The 22,692-nt window shown below is 39.4% G+C and overlaps 1 protein-coding gene across 2 annotated transcripts in view; it reads left to right on the top strand.

The window, feature by feature from the left end:
* vstm2b (V-set and transmembrane domain containing 2B) overlaps positions 1-15,703 on the top strand; it is a 318,960-nt gene extending 303,257 nt beyond the window's left edge. The window contains exons 1-5 of one of the 2 annotated variants that reach the window (XM_077229290.1): positions 1,825-2,718; positions 3,156-3,343; positions 4,034-4,063; positions 5,009-5,411; positions 14,662-15,703. In XM_077229290.1, coding sequence (XP_077085405.1) covers positions 2,646-2,718; positions 3,156-3,343; positions 4,034-4,063; positions 5,009-5,411; positions 14,662-14,750 — 783 coding nt within the window. In that variant the 5' untranslated portion in view covers positions 1,825-2,645 and the 3' untranslated portion in view covers positions 14,751-15,703. Of the gene's footprint in view, positions 1-1,824; positions 2,719-3,155; positions 3,344-4,033; positions 4,064-5,008; positions 5,412-14,661 lie in introns of those variants that run through there. The other variant, XM_077229291.1, reaches the window with a different exon arrangement.
* Positions 15,704-22,692: the final 6,989 nt, after the last annotated feature.

The raw sequence follows: 22,692 nt of genomic DNA, 5'->3' as shown, positions 1-22,692 counted from the left end.
TAGCAATTATTTTATCGGTGGGCAAAGTTTGAACAGAAATGTAAGATTTTTCCCATCCTCACCGACCTTGTCATAAAACCCGTTTAAATGATCAAACGATCCTCCTTGCTGCATTTTGTGTTGATGACGCATTCGGCCTTGCGACGCTGGCGGCTGGTGTTGCCAGATTTGGGTGTTTTTTCCGCTACATATTAAGGCCTGTTTACTGTGTGTTTTAGCCGGGGTTTCCTCTGGAAGGCTCTATAGAAATCTGGCACCCTAATGAATGAAGTTAAACTGTGCGCGCGCTGTTCACAGACACCAGAATGAACGAGTTCACAGTAACGTTCATCAGGCAGTAATACAGTATGTGCAGTTCACGTTCACCCAAAATATGAACGAGTTCATGAACTATCGTTCAATGAACGCGTTCAGGCACAACACTGCTCACTACCGTGTGCCGTTTAAAAACAGCAACAAACTCCAACAAAATAAAGTAATTTTATGCAAATCTACAGCCTTTTATCTACAGATCATGCATTATAATGTGAATAGCCTATATCATATTGGAGAGAGTTTTACCGTGCATCCAAGAGGCGCGCGCGCTGTTTGAATATGAATGGAGAATGATTGACAGCCGCAGAGGAGGGAAAACGAGTTTCCGTATACTTTAATGATGTAAATAGACTTCTGTCCCTCACATTAAGCTATGGAATGACTTCAGATGACTTTGTCACCCAAACTGACGTGAAAAAAGCGGGGGGCGCCGAAAAGCGCGCTGTTTGCATCCCTGCTTGTCAAAACGCGGCAAAGACACATCAAAAAGCTGCTGTAGCAGTATACTGTAACGATTTGGCACTTAAAGAGCACGTCACGACACATAATATCCCGTCTTCTTTTACTAAACAATATTTTTGACTTATTTATGAAATGCATAACCGATGCTACTAAAATTTATACTGGCCATTGGGGTGGCCAGTGGGGTGGCCAGGAGTCGGCCAGGGGTGGCCACTGGCCACCCCCTGGTGGCGCCATTGCTAATACTATTACTACTACTACTACTACTACTAATAATAATAATAATAATAATAATAATAATTATTATTATTATTATTATTATTATTATATTAGCCATAGTGACTGACAAATAAATGAGATGATATTTTTCCATCATTAAATTGTATTTTTTATGTACATCTGGCTTATATTGACCACTGGCCACCTTGCACCGTAGCTTATTTCCCATTACTGTATCCCTAAGGCAGGATCTCCCTGAGCTCTAAACAGTAATAATACAGTAAGCACTCAATTTTTGTTCGCATTTAAAGATTCAGAGCTGAAAAAGACTTCTTGGAATCTTGTGATGTACAAGGCTGAAGGAAATGCCATTCCTAATGGAAAATACAGTTTAACATGGTAGGCTAACTGTGTTTTGGAACATACTGCATGATATCAGCTTCTGCTCTAAGATGGCCATTGTTGGTTGTAGCAGGTCATTGGACAATTGAACAGCCACCATGTTCCAAAATCAGTTTGACCAAATGGTAGCTGGTTTGTTGCTGCATGGTCCAAGATAGTCTACCACACTGCTGTAGCTAATGATCATCTAAGACCAGCTAAACAGTTACCCATGTTCCAAAACAGTTACCAGTTTAATCTGGATTTTCCAGCAGGAAAGAGAAGAAAATGCAGATTACATCTATGGTATTGTTATCAGTAACCAGAGGCAAATGATGGGAGAAGGAGATTAAGGGTATACATTTAATCTGAGGTATCGGAGTTTCATATTAAAATTAAATACATCTAGTCGTGACGCAACGGCTGTTCATTTATTAGACGCTTGTTGATCTCCCAGAGTGAACCGCATGAAGAAGCGCCTTTTATTTCCCAGTGATTTGCTTTGTATACGTTCGCAGCAAAGGTTTCCCTCTTATTGGTCGAGCCGTATGCTGATTTGAGTGACAGAGACGGTTAGTTTTCTCCCAAACCCCGTCAGTCTGTCAGTGGTCTGGAAATGCCAAAGCGCCTCCTCGCTTCTCACGCGCTCGCTCCCACACAAAGCAGAGGGTTCCGGTGGCGCGAGCTGGAACGATCCACTGATGTCGCTTCTTCGTTTAGGTGCTTAACTGCTCCTTAAAAACGTCGAGGGAATCTCATCCTCCGACGTTGGGCTTTTTTTTTTTTTTAGTTTTTGGATTTTTTTTTTTTTTGCAGGGTTTAGACGCAGGATTGTTTTGTGATGGGTGGTGGAAGCGAATCACGGATTTCTTCTCTTTTTATGGAGACCAAAGTGAGCAGATTGTATACTGTTGAAAGCAAGTTTTATCTTGATAAGAAGCAAATGGTGGAACAGAGGATTTTTTAGGGGCGAAGGATAGTTACTCAAGATAACAACACTTTTCAAACACAGTTGTCTCAACAGAAAAGGGTTTTTTTGGCCGCTACATTGGATTTTACATTTTGTTTGACTGACGCAGCATCGTTTTGGAGTATCTTATTTGGAGATTTCAGTCCTTTTATTCTACATTTCGGGGAAGAAACTATATCTTTAAAATAATAAACCCGGACGAGACGAAGTTATGGAGATGCCGATGAAATAAAATCGTTATCTCTGGGTCAAATGACCGCTTTCACTCGTTCTCCAATCTAACCACCTTATTTATGACATGGAAAAACGGGGACTTCACAGCGTCCTTTATTATTTCATTCTGAATGCGCCCCTGCTATTCTGTGTAAAAGGTGAGTAAACTTGGGCATATGTCTAGTCTCTCCCACGTTGCGTATTTGCTCAGCGTTACTGCACAGTCTGTTGAGATTCTCCACTTTGTTTCTTCGTTTTTTTTAAATGAATGCACTTGGTTAAGTTTCATATTTTTTTCATGCCAGATCGTTGCATGTTGAGCCTGTAATTGAATGAAAAGGTAATAAATTATGGCTAATTTACCATGCTCCCAAATGACCCATAATATTATACGCCTACTCAAGTCAGATACAATTAATTACAAAGGTGTTAAAACACACACACGCACACATACACACACACACACACACACACACACACACACACACACAATGTTAGTCACATCTTACATATAGGCCTTTTAGTAGACTATATCTATTCGAGGGGGTTCTTTTAACCAAACTATCTGTTGTTGTTGATGTGTTTTCTTCATAAGCCACATTTACTGAAGTGCCCAAAGATGTGAGTGTCGGTGAAGGCGAGGACATAGAGATGCCGTGCGCTTTTCGAGCCGTCGGAGTCTCGCCGTTCTCTCTGGAGATTCAATGGTGGTACCTCAAGGAAGCGGCCCCTAAAGAGCTCGCTCACGAACTGCAAATTAGCGCTCCGGCCAACAGAGCCAAGGTAACTGGCCTTTCGTTGTTTTCAAAGCTGCCTAAACACAGGCATTATCAGTTTAAGTTCTTATTCGACTAGTAAGAGGACTGCTGTTTGATGGCCGCAGTGGGATGTGGCAGGGCATTGCGTGCAGATGGACTCCTTGTGATGACCGATCCCAACTAAACGCACTGAGGCGATGAGTTATTAAATTACGTCGTTGAGTCAAGTTGGGTTGTGTCTGTGGTTGGGCATTTAGAAGGAGGATACGAGCGTTATGTCATGTTTATTGATAGATAGAATAAATAAACACATAAATAAATAAATAATAAAAAACAAATACATACATGTGTTTAACCCTGCGATGCTTGCTTCATTATGTAGGCTGTAAGAAAGTAACAAAACTTTTAATTACTGACAGACGAACCAAATCAAAAAATAAAATCTACTTTTATCGGTAAAGCTGAAGGTCTCTTATAGCCTATTGAAAGTGACATGAAACACTTGATGTCAGTTAAACCGGTAATAGGAATTCTGATGAAACGCGAAAGGGAACTGTTGCTGTCCATGGTGCTACTGCCAAGTGTTCTCGTTCATTGTTAATATTATGGACTTTCATAGCTTCAATAAAAGTTGCCCATTGATATTGTGGCACGAATAGCCTAATTAAACTACTCTTTCTGGCTACTTATGTTGTTTTGATGTAATCTATTACAGGTTACCCACCGGGATGCCACGAAAATAAGCGTGAGTATAACAATCTGTATTTACAGTGATTGTATTTTTGATAATAGCATTAGAGTAGACTATGTGATGTTTAGTAGAATCAGAATATCGCTTGAAGAAAGAAACGAACATATAAAAGAAAAAAAACACATAATATGTAATTTAAAAGAGATAAACAGGCAACATAACGCTATTGTGACGTTCCTTAAATTCTACCGGAGAAGCTACAGTATTCACCTGACATGTTTTATACGAATGACTAATAGGCCTACCATAATATAGAGTACGTATTTAAATTTAGTTCTTATAAAATGAACATTTTTATCAAGCTCGTATACTTAGGTTCAGTAATTTCATTCAATTTCACATTAAATAACCGAACACAAACATACAAGGTTGATAAAAAAATTATCATTCTAGAAGAAAATTTCTTTATATATATTTATATATATATATATATATATATATATATATATATATATATATATATATATATATATATATATATATAGCATTCAGAGAAAATCTACAGGTAATTCTACAGCTTGGATTAGCTCAAATTCTATTGCTCAAGACTAGTACTTTTGACAGGCTATAGCCTGCAAGTGAGATGTGAATCTGTAATAAAAGTACTGACAGTCGTCTACTAGCCTACGTTAGATGCCTACTGTGGCCTACTGTTCCACGCCTACAAAGTTCTCGAGCAGCATAGCCAACTGTTGCTATGGTTACATCCACAGACGAACGCAATTTCGAAAAGAACTGGGCTTTTTTTTTTTTGGCATGTAAATTTAACATGCAAATGTACTTTTGTAACAACAATTCGTCCGCCAACACCACCATCATATTTTGGACATGTTTTGTTAAATGGTAAATAATATGAAATATATGCCTAATGATTAATAAGACTGGGTTGCACAATTCCCTAATTCATGTCAACAAAACCTGTTGTCTCTTTGTGAGCAGACGGTGAGGGTCCAGGGCAGCGCCATTTCCCACAAGCTCAGCCTATCGGGTGTGCGGAAGGAGGACGAGGGAGTGTATGAATGTCGGGTTTTGGACTTGTACTCTGATGAGACTCAGGAATACAAGGTGCAGGCCACTCTGCGCGTGACACCCCGCGAGGGAATGCTGGCCGAGGAGGCCGTGTCTCACATCCAGAACCGATGGCCACTGAGGAACAGCAACACAGCGACGGGTGGAAGGGCCACTTCTGAACCGGGCCAGGGTCAGGGGAAACCCCGCGTGCCTCCGCCGGTTGGAATGGGACCCGCTCCCTCCTCAACGACTACGACGGGATCTGCAGTTAAGTCGTCTGCTTCGCCTCGGCCAGGCAATTCATCTATCCAGAGACAACAGCACGGATCCGGTGAGTGACAGTGCAACAGCGACACCGAGCGGCCCTGTGAGGAAAAATAGTCAGGTGTTTATTAGTGTTTGAGAGATTATTTTTAATGGAATTAAATTATGCAGCCATAATGTAAAACAAATTGATTTTGAGTTCTTAGTGTATACTATTATGTGGCTCATATTGAATTTCAGAACATTAGTTTTTTATCAAATTACTGAAATATACAATTAAGGCCTTTAATTCTGATGTTATTTCCATGATATAGGCTAATTGAGCAGATTTAGCTTTTGACATACCTCTTTAGAGTGCTGTCTATTTTTTTTATATAAGTTTCGAAACATGATGTGTGTGTGTGATGGGAGTAAGCAATTAACTTTTATTGCCCTACCCCTAAAAAGTGTAGGTGAATCCTGTAGGTCCATAAACATTGCTTTTCTATCATGGTGGGACTGGCATTGACTTTTTTTGTTTGTATACAGCGCTAATGCTATTTTATTTATCTTAGCCCTAAGCCTAACCTTACCAGAACCGTCTTTGCATTTAGATTTACATCAAGACATCATTTAGTATTTTTATTAAACTGTTTTCCTCATGGGGACATTTGTCTGCCAACCCCCCACCCCCTGCTCTCAGGTTATACAATCACAGTGCGGATATTTGGTCGCCACAATGTTTGAGATTGTTGACCCACGCACACACTTATCAATGAAGCACATCACAGAATAATCACATTTGCTGAAAGGTTTAATTTGTTACCCTTCCTTATCAAGCCTCTGTCTGCTCAGTAGGCAGTCCGGGAGAAAATGGTGTGTTTGTTTGTGTGTGTGTGTGTGTGTGTGTGTGTGTGTGTGTGTGTGTGTGTGTGTGTGTGTGTGTGTGTGTGTGTGTGTGTGTGTGTGTGTGTGTGTGTGTGTGAGAGAGAGAGAAACTTTATGTATCATGCACTCTATGCTCTGTGTGAGAAAATACAAGCAACAAAAGGGCAATAAAAGCTGTTTGGCAACACCATGTCTGTCTTAAGCAGGAAGTGGCTTTGCGATCTGTCCAGCCTCAGAGCATCAGTCTTAACCATTCTTGTCTCTTTATAACCGTTGTGCAGCGTGACAGAGGAGGTTATCAAGATATCACCTTGTCTCTTTAACTCTGGCCTCAGGGGTCAGGGCCTCTATTTATTGGGGTCTTCATTGGAGATTTAGAGGCTTGGGTGGGTGTGTTCTGAATCCTGCAGACAACGGAGGGCGATTACATCAAGTCTCTAGCTGAGCCAGAGGAGTTTGTTTGTGGCAGGGATGCATTACCCTGCAGTGACTTACCTTGCTGTGGACTATAGACTGATACAGTGAATTCAGAAGAAGTTTACAGTTATAGTGGAAGGTAACAGTCTCATGTCCCTGTCAATATTTGGGTTCTAGGGCTCCAATGGTGAACAAGAACTGATATCATCCTGTTCATCCCATTTTATATCTGTAAAATTTACTACTTATCTTGAGAATGTTAAGTTACAGTCGTGCTCAGAATTAATGGCACCCCTGGTAAATATGATCAAAACTGGCTGTAAAAAATAAATCTGCATCGTTTATCCTTTTGATTTTTCATTCCAAAAATTGCTAAAAATCTAACCTTTCATTGAAGTAAAATCACAAATCACATTATGAAATAAATGTTTTTTCTCCAAAACACATTTGCGAAAACACTTATGATTAATTTAATGTGTCGTTGCTAAGTGAAAGTGTTAATTTCTTTTAAAAAAATCTTACTGATCTTACTTATCTGAATGGTAGTGTATACCTTTTAGGCTTCAGCAAATGTCCCTGTGCAAACAAAGTAAAAATGTCAAATGTTTAATAGACTAGTATATTGAGCTTTTTTATGCAATCTTTCTTGATGAAGAAGCTTAAGCAGCGGGATGCATTTGAAGATATATATCTGTGACGCATGCTGTTTTGGGACCATGACAACCGTGTGGATATATACAGTACATCCGTGTGTGTGTGTGTGTGTGTGTGTGTGTGTGTGTGTGTGTGTGGGAGTGACTGTATGTGTGCCAACATGCATTGCTGAGCCAGCCCTGTCTTTAGTGTAGCCAGACATGGAGGCAGCCATTTGGCGAGCGAGCATGTCGGACATTAAGAGGGCCAGTTCTCTGATCCTCCACGGTATATCATTCCAGGCTTTTATATCTCTCTATTTATTCGAATACCTCATGCATTATTGTTCTCCCTGAGAATGGGTTAAATTTAGGATTGTAATACAAAATCAGTTAACTATATTTTTTTTTATAAAAGAGGAATTTTGGTATAATTAGGTAATTTGCCTTTGCTCGAAAATACAAATACATTTCTCTCTTATTTTACACAACTGCAGATCACAATAACAGGCATTATGGTATAAAAACAATATTTAAATGTATTGTTTAGTCTAAATATAATTTAAAAAATAATGTTCTAGACTTTTTTTTTTTTTTGGGATTGTGTACCTTTGCATTGAATATGATGGAGAGCCTATATATTACACTTATGAATGTGGAAAGGGATTTTTAAGCCTGTGTCTCTCACAGAGTCAGGCAAATTGATTCAAACCCAGCCAACCAATGCTGGTCATGTGTCTATAAGTGCTTTGGCACATTTAACATTGACAGAAAAATCTCAAATTTACCTTGGCTTTCTCTTTTCCCCCTTTTGGTTAAGAGCTCAGATTTTGTCAATCGAGTGAGAAGGTTAAAGAGTCATCTGCCACATTTGAAGGATTGCACCTTTCAGTTCTGACCAGCTTTTGAGGACAGAAAGAAAATGCACCTCTCGCTGCTCACACCAACTCTCTTTCTTTCTCACAGACGCACACCTTCTCTTTTATATCTGTCACTTTTCCACAATGTCATCTCATTGAGTGGCAGAAACAATTCATATTAGGAATGCCACTGACGGGAGCTGATAAGCATGGCCTTCTACACGCTGTCAGGTGCATCAAATTGCCTCTTGCTGCTTTCACTTCTTTTATTTGTTATTTTTCCCAGCAGGGCTTGGTGGCATGTTTGTCCTTACTGGAAAAAGCAGATTAACTCATTGCACATTTGAGAATGGATACAGATTCCCAAAAACAAAAAGGTTACAAAAATGCTCTCTAAGGAACATTTCCTGTCTGATCGCTCCTCCAATGAGAGCGTCAATCATTAAAATGTTTTTTTGTAGCTGTGGTCTATAATTAAATGCCATTTGTGGTAATTTTTACTGGAATAATTTCAATAAGTTAATACATTGTTTCAGGATGATGTTGGTTTTTAATTCAGATGCTCATTTCATATTAATGTCAGTGCTTTCTGATTGTATAATTAAGCTCTTTGTTGTTTTTCATATGTTTTTTCATTTTATTTTATTTTTTACAGTTTCAGCAGGTTTTAATAATCGTAATGCACAAGTTAATTTTAAGATTTACTCTTACATTTGGTTATTTGCATCAGAAAGAGGAATGGAGCAAGAGAGAGAGTGTAAAAGGGATATTTCACCCAAAAAAAGAGAGAGAGTAGTATCATAATTTACTCACCCTCAGTGTCATTCCTAACCTGTTTGGCTTTATTTATTGTGTGGAAAAAAGGGATTTTTAGGAAATTTAGAAAAATGTTTTAGCATTCCATACAATGAAAGTAAATGTTTTTTTTACCCATGTTGATCCTTTTGACTTTCATTGTAAAGACAAAAAGATTCTTCAAAATATGTGTGTGTGTGTGTGTGTGTGTGTGTGTGTGTGTGTGTGTGTGTGTGTGTGTGTGTGTGTGTGTGTGTGTGTGTGTGTGTGTGTGTGTGTGTGTGTGTTTCACAATGTTTTTACAATAATGAAAGTCAAACAGGTTTGGATCGACACAGGGTTTGTAAACAATTATCTGAAGTCAAGTTGTAAAGACACAATCCAAGAGCAAATAGTTTTTGAAAGAGAGAAAGAAATACAACCAAGAGAAAAATATATGAGAAGAGGAGAAACACAAACAGGCTTACGCAATGCCTCTACCCACAATGCATCATGCTACCTCAGGTGACCTTGGCGCCCTTGATAAGTTAATATCACTCCAGCTGCACAGCTGTTTTAATCTAGTCTCTGTTTGTGTGCGTGTGTGTGTTCTCAGAACTCTACGTTCTCTCGACATCTAATGCGCTCCGACATCAATCTGGTTATTTTGCGTGTGATAATTATACAAAATCCATGTGTGCCAATCCTGACTGATTTTTACATACTTTTCATCTCATTTTTGCCTCCCACACATTTTGCGACCTTAAAACACCTGTCATCAAAGTGCATTCCCCCCCGAGAGCGAGCGCGAGTGCGGGGGGTTGTGGTGGTGGGTTGATTGCATGCTTTAGGGGAGAAGCCCAGTGTTTAGTGCTGCTGGACAGCTTTCACATTTAACTGATGAGTCTCATCCAGCTGCAGCCCCCCCGCCGCAGACATTTATTCACTGGATAGGTTTGTGCATTGTCACTATGTGGGAAGCACTTCAGCTCTCATAGACGAGTGTTAATTGTTTCATCTTTGCTTCTGTCATGTTGGGACACTGTGCTTAGTTGTGTACCTGCTGATTCCACTAGGGTAATAAAGGGGAGCGTTGTCTCAATCTACAGTAGCTTATATTTGGCTACATGACTCACAGAGAGAGAGAGAGAGAGAGAGAGAGAGAGAGAGAGAGAGAGAGAGAGAGAGAGAGAGAGAGGCAGGTAAGCCTGAAGAAAAGCTTCACAGCATGAATAATAGATATGATAGCTGGCTAAAATCTGTGTAAAAAGATGTTTAAAAATGGGAGGTGACCGAATAAATGGACAATCCAGAGGAAAATAAGAGAGCTTCATGACTCCTTGTCAGCTATTTCAATAGTGCAGTTTTAAACCTGACATGGGTCATGGTTTGTGTTTATTTATTCATTTAATTAACACTAAGGACTTCAAATTAACAACAAAATGGTAGTATTTATTTACACAAATTGCTAACCTGGTAGGCAGTGACTGATTTCACTTACTCTGCTACCATACTGTAGCTCAGACAATCCCTTGATACAAACAGCATGTTACTTCTATTTAGACCTGTTGATAGCATCTACTATTTGCACATAGTGAAAGCAATATGCTATTTGCTACACAGTATTTGCCACTATTTACTACTGTAAATGGGATCTTACTTTGTTTTACACTTACACCAATACACTGTCTAACCAGGTGGAAACAATTTGTCCATCCACACCAAACACAGAAATAGTAGGCCTAACGCAATCCGATTGATCACAAAATAGCCAGGACAGTTCTTTCTGTTTGCACATTTTTATCAGGCCCCACCAATCACATTACCATTTCCATCTGCTTTTCAAATGAGTCTTCTGTTACCGGTTTTGTTTGAATTTCATTGAGATATGCCCTTCGTATTTCGTCAGAATCTACATCACTTTCAGCGTTGAGTGCTATGTATGAATACTATTAATGAATTAACTATTTTTATATGGCTTATGAATGAGTGGAAAAAGAGTCGAATGAAAAGAATATGAAAGGCAGCTGCAATTTGTCACAACACTTCCCAGAACGATCACATTTTAAGGTGCAGTCACATTAACAAAATTTAGAGAAAATTTCATGGGTAAAAAATGTCCATTGTCTATTGTCAATAGTGTAGATGTATGAAGCACAGATCAAACAGAAGTCACTTTCCAACCAAGCAGCTTTCTGTTGAATCATATGTGAAGTCTGTGTGGGGAAACTTTTTTTTTTTTCTGTGTGGGGAAACTTTCACCCTTAATTACCAGAATTCATGATTGCATGGATTCCTTTTGAAATGTCAATGAAAAACACCGAACAATGTTACATGTGACTGCACCTTTAAATGACTAGGCGGTGAGTAGATGGTGCTTCACCACAGTCGGCACATGATCGGATCATGGACAATGCATACCTTATTAATATCAGGTGGAAACAGAGCCTGCCTCTCATGACATGCTACAGCTGAAAAGATATCATGATAACAGATGGTAAGAACAAAAATTCTGATTAAAGTGGATGAGATTCTTTGTATCATTTGTTGCTTTACCTCGTTGCATCTGGTTAGGACACAGTGTAATGGTTAGCTGCCAAAACATGCATCCTATATACGTTAGCCAGATTAGACGGCATTTTGAATTTAACGTGGATGTAAATAAGGCACGCACTGTAGCAAGGTCTTCGATCACATTATGTTCAGAACAGCTTTCAAAACTATTTTATGTAGATTTGTTCTACTGATTTTTTTCTCAGAAAGAAATTTCATCAACTGAACAAAATCCATATGTTGCTAAACAACAGTACAATCCATTGAATCCTCTGTACTTCTATCCCTCACAGACTTGTTTTTTTCCTGTCAAAAAGTTTAAATATCATTACCCTAACTAGGGTCTATAACATTTACAGTAACCGATTGTCTTTGTCTTTTTATAGGTGAAATGGCTAAAACAGGTCAATTGCCAGAATACAGAATACTGATTGTGTTTGATCAATATTCCCTCTTTTTCAGCCATTCGGGCTTAAATCTTCTTGTTCGCTGAAGCTCTGCTCATGTCCAGACCAGAGGGAACAAGTGTCTCCCACCCTTTTTCATTTCCATTATCATTGATTGTTTATCATCATGTTTCTTATTTTCCTTTTCATAGGCTTTCTTTGTATGAAGATATCATAATCGCATTGCTTTGTACCAAGGTTTTTATATTATAATTCATTTTAGATCCATTAGCATCCTAAGTACTTGAAACGAGAAATCATTCAAAGGTGTCATTGATTTACTATACCAGCCTCCGCATTCACAGGCATGCTGGGATGGCCAAACATATGCCAGCAGCTTATAAAGCAAGGCTTCGACAATCCATAGTCAATTGGATTTTGAGGTGTGCAGAGTGTGCTGCTGAAACTCTATTATCCCTCAGAGGGAGAGGGACACGGCCTCAGCTCAACAGATATGATCACACCATAACCCTCTAATCCTTCATCTTTAGTCCACTGCTTCTGATCCTCCAGTGGGCCCTCAAGGGCCATTATAGCTCTGCGTAAGAACACCTGCCGAGATCAGAAGGGAGTAAAAACCGCTGATAAAAGCAAAATGTGACATGTGACTTATTTTTTTACAAATCCTGTAATGCAGCAAGAACACTGCATTTATAATACTAATGTTACTGCCGGTATACAATGATTCATAAGTGGACTGCACATAGATCAAGATGGTTTGCCATCATTAAGGCAATCTGCATTGCATCAGGAGAAGCTAATGGAGAATGTCAGGTCATTTGTGCATGGCCCGAGGGCTGGACAGAAGGGAATATTACTGTGAGCTGATACATTTAAGCATTCGGGTCTAGAAAAGAACAGGGTCGGTTAAGAGAATTCTGCTTTTACAGTGATTGGTCCACATGAAAATGTAATATCAAGGTTGTGGAGAGACCTGAGGCAGGATGCTTCATGTAGCATATAGTTAAAAGAGTGAGAAAAGGGGCAATGGGAACAAATGACCTAGAAATAAATGTTAAATATTCTGCATGCAGTCAGTCTGCTGAAGACGTGCCTAAATTCACATATATCTTAAATATCCTTACAATTCAATTCACCAGAAGACAAGTCACTCTTTTTTGACCAGCTTTAATTATTAAAAAAACAATGTGGGCTATTTTTTTTAATTTTTTTTTGCAAGCATGTGATTTACCTTTCACATTTCTACACAACCGAATGAGAACCATAATCCCTCAAAGGTTATAAAATATTATTAAAAGTGGCACTGACCTCGATCACTGGGGTGTGTTCATTAAATATGTTATTAAGCGAACAGACAGATTAATGTCCTTTTCTAGAGGGTTAAATGAGGAAGAGGAGGAGATTACCGATGACATGTGAGTAATGAGCTGGACGCAGAAGCCCTCTGCGTCGATGGTGACTGTAATTATTTCCACAGCAGACAGGGTCATGACTTTGCCATTTTAGCTGATTTGCACGTCTGTTCATGTATTCACTTACCCTTGTTTAGTCTAATCTTTTGTGTATCTATCATGTCCCTTGGTAAGAGATTTTCATTGCGTGCAGAGTGACATTTTGAAGGACGATCCTCTGGTTTCAGAAAATGTGTGATCCACTATAGCTCCAATATATAAGGGTTTTAAAGTTATGTCTGTTATGTCTTCATACAGAAATACTAATACAAAGTATAAAGAGGAAAAGCTGAATGTTTCTTTGTGTCAAATCAAGAGTAAGCCCTACTGTAATGTTAGACTTTGCAGAAAGAGCATGAAATTTAACCACACTATTCCTCCAACCGCCTTGAACTAACACAACCAACCATGCACGAGTACAACACCATCCTACTCCCTCTCCAATTATGATGATCGAAGAGAGGAAGCAAAATAAACTTGGGTTCAAAAGACATATGGACACGCTCCAGGAGCCCACTGTAAGACATGCTCCTAGAGCTTGTGTGATGTCGTGCTAGCGTGACGTGCGCAATGTTCCTGTCACGAAGCAGCCTGGCACACCGTGCTAATCTGCTTGGGGATGATGGGAGAGTAAGAGTAAAGGAGAGTCGTGAGAAATGGCCATGGGAAAATCAGAATTGCAGAAAACATACGGCCGCTTCACACTCTAAAAGTCAGCGGCGCTGCAGCCCCGTTAAGCAATGAATCATTACTAGTGTGTTTATGTTGTGTGAGAATGTGCATACATTTGTATATTGGAGGGATGTGTGATCTAAATGGATCCTTCTGGCATTTTCTTGCGTGTTCGTATAAGTGCGTTCATGTCACAATTGGTTTCTGTATTCTGCTGTGCCGTTGTTGGCTAGCACTCAAAAGGCCCGTGGGCTGCTGTTTTGCTGTCAGTCACAGAGAGGATATGTCATGTAGTTTCCACATGAGGGCAAGTAGTTTACATGGAGGCCCTATAGGGCTATTATTTCCATGTTAGGAGCGGTGGCGCCATGTTTTTTCAACAACTCCAGCGGAGCTCACTGCATTTCGGTCTTGTAAAATGAGATTGTCAACTTCGATGGAGGAATGAGGTGATAAAAGAGCCATTTGAAGGACTTTAATGATGTGAAATATGGCCCAAATGCTGAATCAGATTTTGATGCAAAAAATGTCCTCAGACTAAAAGCAATGAAGATGCTCTGTTTGTCCAACTAATGCTAATGTTCTTGGTAAATGAATGTTAAAAAAAACTGATGATATTAATTTTATATGTGACAGTGCATGTGATCTAACAGACATTTCTGTCTCTCTCGCTGACATTTGCAGGTTCTGAAAACATGGCAGCCACTGAGCCACTCCTTTACATCACTCTGCTGATCCTGCATAAGCTCCTCCCCTTCCTGTTTGCCTACTAAGAGACCACAGCCAAACAACTCGCAATGATTTCACTATGTACCAAACAACAAAGGGAAAATATAACTATGTATCTATAAATATATATAAATATATCTACCATTATGGCACTTCACAGAGAAGGATGGCATATGACTTTGGAGAAAATAAAAATATCAGAATAATAATGAGAAGGCCATTTTATTTTCTGGGACTTGTGTAGAAGATCTGTCTCAGATTTGGATGTAAAATGGATTCTATATGAAGCATGATGAAAAACAACAAAAAAAATTTAAAAGGAGTCTATGTGAATTAGAGCTTCACAACTGTGCCACCCACTCAACTGACATCCAGAAACGCTTGCCTTGCTAAATGCATGGCTCTCTTAATTTATTTTATTTTATTTTTTTCAATGCTTAATTAACGTATTTTTGTTTGTTTTCCAGTTCACTATGGTTTTAATTTTAGCATTGTTCTTATTGGAGTATCTGAGTTTGAATCATAAATGACTTAGTCTTTTGAGATTGCATTGTTTTTTGTTTTGTTTTTGTTGTTGTTGTTTTTTTGTTTGTTTTTTAATCTTTTTATCAACTTTTTTTTTGCATGAACTGGTCAGCGGTCTCATTTTTCATTTCATAAATGTGAAAGAAGGCACTCTCTCATGTCAGTTCTTTCTACAAGACTGTGTGTAATACTGTGTATTCTGTTCCCTCACATCTGACTTCTGAGTTCTCAAGCATTTTTTGTCTCATAATGTATAAAAATGCAACCATATATATTTTGATCAAATAAGGCACATGTTACCATAGTGGTTGTTAGTCACCTCTAATAATGTTTATTTTTATTAAAGGTATGGTGGTCAAGATAAGACATTCATTTATAAAATTTAAAAAAGAAAAGAAAAAAAACATTGGTATGTTGCCAACACAGTTGAAATAAAAGTTGTTTCTTTAAATAAAATTAAAAAAAACACACACACACTGTTTTTGTTTTATTCAGGTGCACGAGCACCAGGCAGCTGCATGACGGTAGTGTCTTGGCTAAACACTACAGCGTCTCATGGGTGTCATGAACTGTAATGTATTCTTCACAATAGGATAGGCCCAAATCCAGCTGAAAAACACATTACTCTCGCAAGCATCACCAACTGAGCACAGCTGCCGTACAACTCACGGTTCATTTCATTAGTCAAATGCACGTCACCCCGTCAAATAACTCTTAACTCTCTGCTGCTGTCTTCACTGAACCCTGCTCCACTTTCTTCCACTCTACCTAAACACATCTCCTGGTGAATGGCAGATGCATTGTTCCTTGCTAAAACACTGCATTCTATTGTCTTAATGGAAGGCTGCAAGGCATCACAATACAAACCAGACTCTCACTGACTTTGACATTCATTGTGTTTATCGCCTTTATCGTAACTGATTTTCACTCACTTTGAATTTAACAGGCATAATGAAAAGTCATCTTCCTTTCAATGGAATAAATAACAGTTTATACAAACATAAATGGATCTTACGGGTACAAATGAGCAGCAACCGAGTATCCACCACAACATTAGCATTTTTCTTTTTTAAGCAAAATGAGCCAGGTGGCTTTTATTCTGCTTGGTGAAGGTCTCTTCTTCCCATCAAATTAATGAGTGTTTGACATGGCCATTTATATGTGTTACATAACAAGACCCTGAGTGCTTTCCCCACCGCTGTAAATCATCCATCATTCAAATACACTAACACAGCTCACTCTTATTTCTATCCTGCTTAGTCATAAAATTCATTTCTGAAGGAAACATCAGGGACAGACCACAAAAATCCCGCTGAGGATTTGATGCAAATGCACTCATGCAAATAACTTGGTAAGACACAACTGTTGACAACAACAAAGTACAAATATAGCGATTATAATTGTTTTGTCATTGATAAATTGATTTGCACTCTTTCTCTGCCTGTCAATGAGATGGTTAGAATGATAATGCCACAGAGGCTTGGAGATATTTGGTTGCTCTTTTAAAGCTCAGATCACCTTAAAGGGTAACTAAATCCTAAAACAACTTTTTTCAGTTAATAATCTGTAAGACTTGGGGCTGTATTAAAGCTGATCATTGATTTGAGTAACATTTTTGACATTTGGCTATAAAGTGTTTTAAGAGTGCTGCCCTCTTCAGGTTGAATGGTGGCTACTGCAGTTGAATTTTCCTATTGGATGTTGTGGTACTGAGTGACCACGCCCTTGCCTACAGAGAGACGCGGTCTCAGGGAGTAGCCCCAGAGTGCAGTCTGGACGATGGGGCGGGGCGACACTTTTAGGCGGGGCGACACGTGTCGATCAATTGGATAACGTTTTGATGAACTTACAAATCAAGTTAGATGAAGTTACTGTCAAAATGTATTCGCAATTCACATCGTTTCAAAGCAGCTTTACAAAAAGTCATATTGTAAGCTTTAATATTGAGCAGTTTTTATGGCTTGGCGATATCACAAAATATGTTGCTGATAAATAATACACTGTTTGAGATTTAGCCTAACTATACTATATTAATTTACCCTGCAGGTAAGTCAGTGCCACTTTTGGTGGGCAATGAGCATGACTGCATGAAATTACTGGCATATCAAAGGAGAGATAATTTCTATGTGGGCTGATTTAGACAATATTTTTCCGCATGTCATGCAGGGCTCCGTAATTTTACATCATTCGTTTATGCTTCTTTGTTTTTCCATTAGGATCAGTGAATAAACACAAATTCTGGATTTTACAGAAATTATGATAATTATGAATTTCAGTAAAACAAAGGATAAATCCGAAAGTGTGTTTTTTTTTATTTATTTTAAAGCAAAACCACGGTGACAAATAAGACAATAATAGGCTACCAAATAGCAAGCCCTGGGGCCTCATTTATAAAACTTTGCGTAGGTTTTGCGTCAGAAGTGGCGTACGGATGAAACATAGGACGTGCGTACGCACAGAAATATTCGGATTTATAAAACCGTGCGCACGCACATCCTACGCATTTTTTCCTTAATAAATCCCAATCAATTCTAAATGTAGCGCAGCTTCTGCGGCTTCATGTCACGCTCATAGTTGCCCATAAATAGTCCATGAAACGCCCACAAGTTAATATTCATAGATTGTGAAATTATGGCAAACATAGAGAGGAAATCAAAAAAACGTAACTTCACTCAATGTGAAGTAGAAGTTATCGTTGGCGAGGTGGAAAAGAGGAGAAAAATGTTGTTTGGAGGGCACAGTGTGAGCATTACTAATGCCAAAAAGGCACTTGAGTGGCAAAAGGTTGCAGACGCTGTAAATGCTGTAGCCTCACAACCTCGGACTGTGGCCGAAATAAAAAAGAAATGGTCAGACATCAAAGTCGAGGCAAAAAAGCGTCTAGCGCTCCATCGCCAGAGTGTGTCTGCCACGGGTGGGGGAAAGGGGACACCGGAGCTGACCCCTCTTGATGAGAGACTGTCGGCAATTATTGGGGAATCCCTATTAAGTGGAGTGGTGACTGAGGCGGAGGGGGACACTGACGCGCCAGATGCACCGGATGACACAGGTAAGTGAAATAAGTCAAATGAATGCAGTCAAGTCACATGTATGTAGGCTACACGATTACAATTTATTCATATAGAACAATCTTTATTTCAGTCGCTGGGTGTTCTAGCTGGGCCAGTGCCAGTGGTTCAGAGGCTGCAGCTGAGCAGCCGTCTGTGCCCAGCGTCTCCACGGCAGGCGGCTCTCAACCCTCCAGCAGCGGGCGTGTCCTCACCGATGCAGTCCTTGAAATGCAGAGGGAAGTCATTAACTCAGTCAGAGAGGTGGCAAAGGAGTTGGGTGAAATCAAGACTGTCCTAACTGAAATAAACAGCACAATGAGGGAATTCTTGAATAAATAATATATTTTTCCACACCTTTTGTTGTTCTTTACAAGCGACGCATCACTTCCAAACGCTGGCGCACAGCAGCAGCATTTGGCTCAAATGCCTGGGGATGGGGGTCAGGGTCGGGGCCAACACAGCAATCGGCGTCAGGGGGTAGAGGCACGTTTTTAAGCTGTGCCACATTGTGTAGCACAGCACATGCCAGCACGATTTTGGACACCTTTTCAGGAGTGTACAATAACCTCCCTCTAGTGCAGTCGAGGCAGCGCCATCTGGCCTTAAACAGGCCGATGGTGCGCTCCACTATAGCGCGAGCTCGGCTGTGGCACACGTTGTAGTGCCTTTCCTCTGCATTATGTGGATTGAGGAAAGGTGTAAGCAGCCACTGTTTGAGGGGATATCCACTGTCCCCTGCAAGGATAGTGAAAGGGTTAAGACTTTGAAGTACAGTAAAATGTCTAGTAATCAAACGTAGCCTACCTAGAAGCCAGCCATCACGCACAGCACCAGCCTCGAGTCTGCGCCCAACACTGCTGTGTCTTAAAATGAATGAGTCATGGGTTGACCCAGGCCACCGAGCTACTACGTTAGTGAGCAACATGTCTGCATCACAAATAATTTGGACATTGATCGAATGGAAATGCTTTCGATTAATGAAAGCATTTTCATTCACATTCGGTGCCCTTATGGCAACATGAGTGCAGTCAATAGCACCGATAACGTTTGGGAAACCGTACATAGCTGCAAATTGAGCTTTCTTGTTTGCCTGTTCACCCGCCGTGTATGGAAACTTTATGCACTCATGGGACAAAGCTATTATGCCTTTTAAAACGTCTGGCATTATCCGCCTAAGGGTCGGCTGAGATATGCCTGACCTGTCAGCCAATTCCCTCTGAAAAGTGCCAGTCGCCAGGAATCCTAGTGTTGTTAGGACTTGAAGTGGGACTGGCACGGCATGGTTCCTCCGAGTGCTCCTCTGTAACGCGGGGGCCAAAAGACCGCAGAGGTCCAACAGGACAGCTCGAGGAAGTCGGAACCGGCTCATGAGCCACTCGTCCTCATTTGCCAGCAAATCTTCTTGCTGTCTGAAGATGCGTTCACTCCGAATCCTTCCATTTGCCACATCTTCTAAGAGCGCAAGATCAGCCATTGTGCGTCATTACGCATTGTGATGGGGCATTTTATTTCCATCCATTTAATTGCATCTGACAAGCTACAGATGTTGGTTATAATCTACTTGGAAATGGGAATTAGTTCAGCGCAAATGTAATTTCTTGCAGCTTTCTGAATGGTTGAGACATAGGCTACGTCATACGTTATTTAATCAAAAATAAAACAAACTAAAGGCATATGCATGAATACCATGATTCCGTAGCTGATTAAGACATTTTTAGTATGAAAACAACTTTCCCCAGAGGACAAATAATACAACTATTTATCTATCTGTCTATAAATCTATCTAGGCTATATATCTCCCTAATTATATATCTATCTGACTGACTATCTAATTGCATCTATATCTGCTCCGCCAGACGGACACATTGGCGAGAATATCAGTTTTGTACATTATTTCGTTCTGTTTACCATCTTATTTATGAGGATGAATTGTATAACATGCCAATATTATTGCAGAACATATTTGACTTTTCTTTTTGGAATATTAATTTGCATTTCTGTTTCAGATCGATCAAACGGGTGTTCGTGTAGGCTGTTGATTGTAAGACTTGCTTTGTGAAGTCTTCGTGTTATTTATGAGAGGCAGTATTGCCATTTATTTTACACAACGGTCTACAGTTTCACACACTTTCACGTGTTTCTTCCATCTGCCGACGGTGTCGCCATTTCTCATTTCACCCGTTTTTGTGCGTACGCCTGGGTCAGAGCTTGCGTGAAGGACCGCACATTTTCCCGTCAAGTTTGCTTTTTATAAATACCAATTGTTGCGTAGAGAGCGGCGTACGCCTTCTTTTGTGCGTGCGCAACGTTTATAAATGAGGCCCCTGGCCATTGGGTTTTGTGCGTACAATGGGAATAAAATCCGTGCAGCGCTGCAATGTGAATTTTTTTTTTTTTTTTTACTAAAACAGATGTTATGTCGATCTATAGCAAATATTATAATGTAGGCTATGTGCTCAAGAGCGTATTTAAGCAATTGGCCTACATGTTCATATCACTTCTCTGCTGGGTGTTTTATTTATTTTATTATAGTCTATTATAATTGCACAGATTTACAGCAGTGGGTTTTTTTTTATGGTTATGCAGCTAGCCTATATGTGAGTGTTAATATTTGAAACCATTTTTATCCCGTAGCCTACATAAACGATGATAAAAACATGAACACGCAATGCGATGGTGGATGAATAAACAATTGGATTTTTAATATACCTGATGTCACAGTCACAGATAGACAGTCGTACATAACCGGTTGACACTTATTAGAAAACATGAATCTTTAAAAACTATAACATAGGGCTTTACAGAACCAATAGGCCCTCATATTGTATGAACAGGTAAACAACCAGGAAACGTGTTTTTCCATTAACCATTTTATTTGCACTTTGTACCAAATAATGCAAGCATTGGACAACACATCTCGTTAAAAAAAATGACAACAAAAAACGGTCATGCTTTAGAGTTTTAAATCAGCTGCTTACATTCTTACACTGAATTATCATCATTTGCGTAAAATCCCGAGTTTTTGCTGATCCACCGATCCTGATAGAAATATGAAGAAGCCAAGTGAATGACGCACTAATCTAATGTAAAACATCTCCCTGAAGTACAAGTATCGTCACCAAGCGTTCGTTTTTAAACAATAACTTAATCTATACTGTGTCTTAAGTATAATAAAGTATTAACCAGTAGATATTAACAAAAATTACCATGGCAAACCGATAATAAGATACGATTAAAGTAAGCATTTAATATTTCTTTGATACGGCCAAATCATTCACAAAATCGTACATAAACGAATGCGCATGCTAAGACCTGAATCATCTAGACCAATAAGATTGCGGTATTATAAACTAATTAAATCGGGGGTGGGCGGAGCGACACGTGTCGCCCCGCCTAAAAGTGTCGCCCCGCCCCATCGTCCAGACTGCTCTCTGGGGTACTACGTCTCAGGTGCGGTTTGTAAAACATACTCCATTAATCTTTGTTTTATTTACAACTTTAAAACAACTTTTTTTACAGTGTACAGCGTACAACAAATTGTGACACAGAGATCTCCCCTGATGTAGAGGAGACACACATGAGATTACAAGGGGTAAGATAAAAATCTGAAAAGCAGGACACTCGTTTAGCTCTCCAATATGGTCTCATTACTGTCTAAGTGAAACAACAGATATATGAAAGAGATCTCTTATCGTTTTATCTAATATGCAGAAAACCTCCAAGTAAAATGCTGTCGCTTTATGACACACTTTCATGTGCCTCTGGTTATAATTGTGCCTAAGCTGGAAACAGACAAACAGCCTGATGCTGGTATCCCTGGGATTTTGAGCATTGTAGATTAAAAATAAACGGTATAGTACATTAACAAAGAAGATTTTCCTTACATATATGTTGTATCCATCACTAAAGCCTGTTTGATCCAGAGAGTTACGAGTTCATATTGCATCTACAGTAAAAAGGGTTAAAAGAGGTTAATATTGTAGCTCCAGTACTAAACTGTGGTGATTTTGCTTTTATAAGGTGAAATAAAATGTGTACTGGACACTATGCACACAATATTTAAGTAATATACCAAAATAAATAAAATTGCAATCTCAATATTTGGTGTATCACCAGGTACTGGCTTCATTGAAGTGTTTGCATGCAATAAAATGCGATCAAATACAGTAATACATGCATTAGATTCTTGCTATAAGCTTTATGTGTGGTTGATCAGCAGATGGTGAGATGATTATCTTTGCAATGGACTAGCCTAGGCAGAAATTTGTGTTACCACACAATAACAAATCCTTACAGTAGAAAAAGACTTCAGAGCAAGGTTTGCTGTATTACAGTGTGTTCAGTTCATAAGCCATGTCTGCCGATTTAATCAGCTACAGGGGCATTCATTTCCCTTGTCTAAGGACACAAA

The sequence above is a fragment of the Siphateles boraxobius genome, unplaced genomic scaffold (assembly GCF_051911475.1).
Source record: "Siphateles boraxobius isolate OS27281-9 unplaced genomic scaffold, OSU_SipBor_1 130, whole genome shotgun sequence".
Lineage (NCBI taxonomy): Eukaryota > Metazoa > Chordata > Actinopteri > Cypriniformes > Leuciscidae > Siphateles > Siphateles boraxobius.
This window is presented reverse-complemented; position numbering and strand designations above follow the sequence as displayed.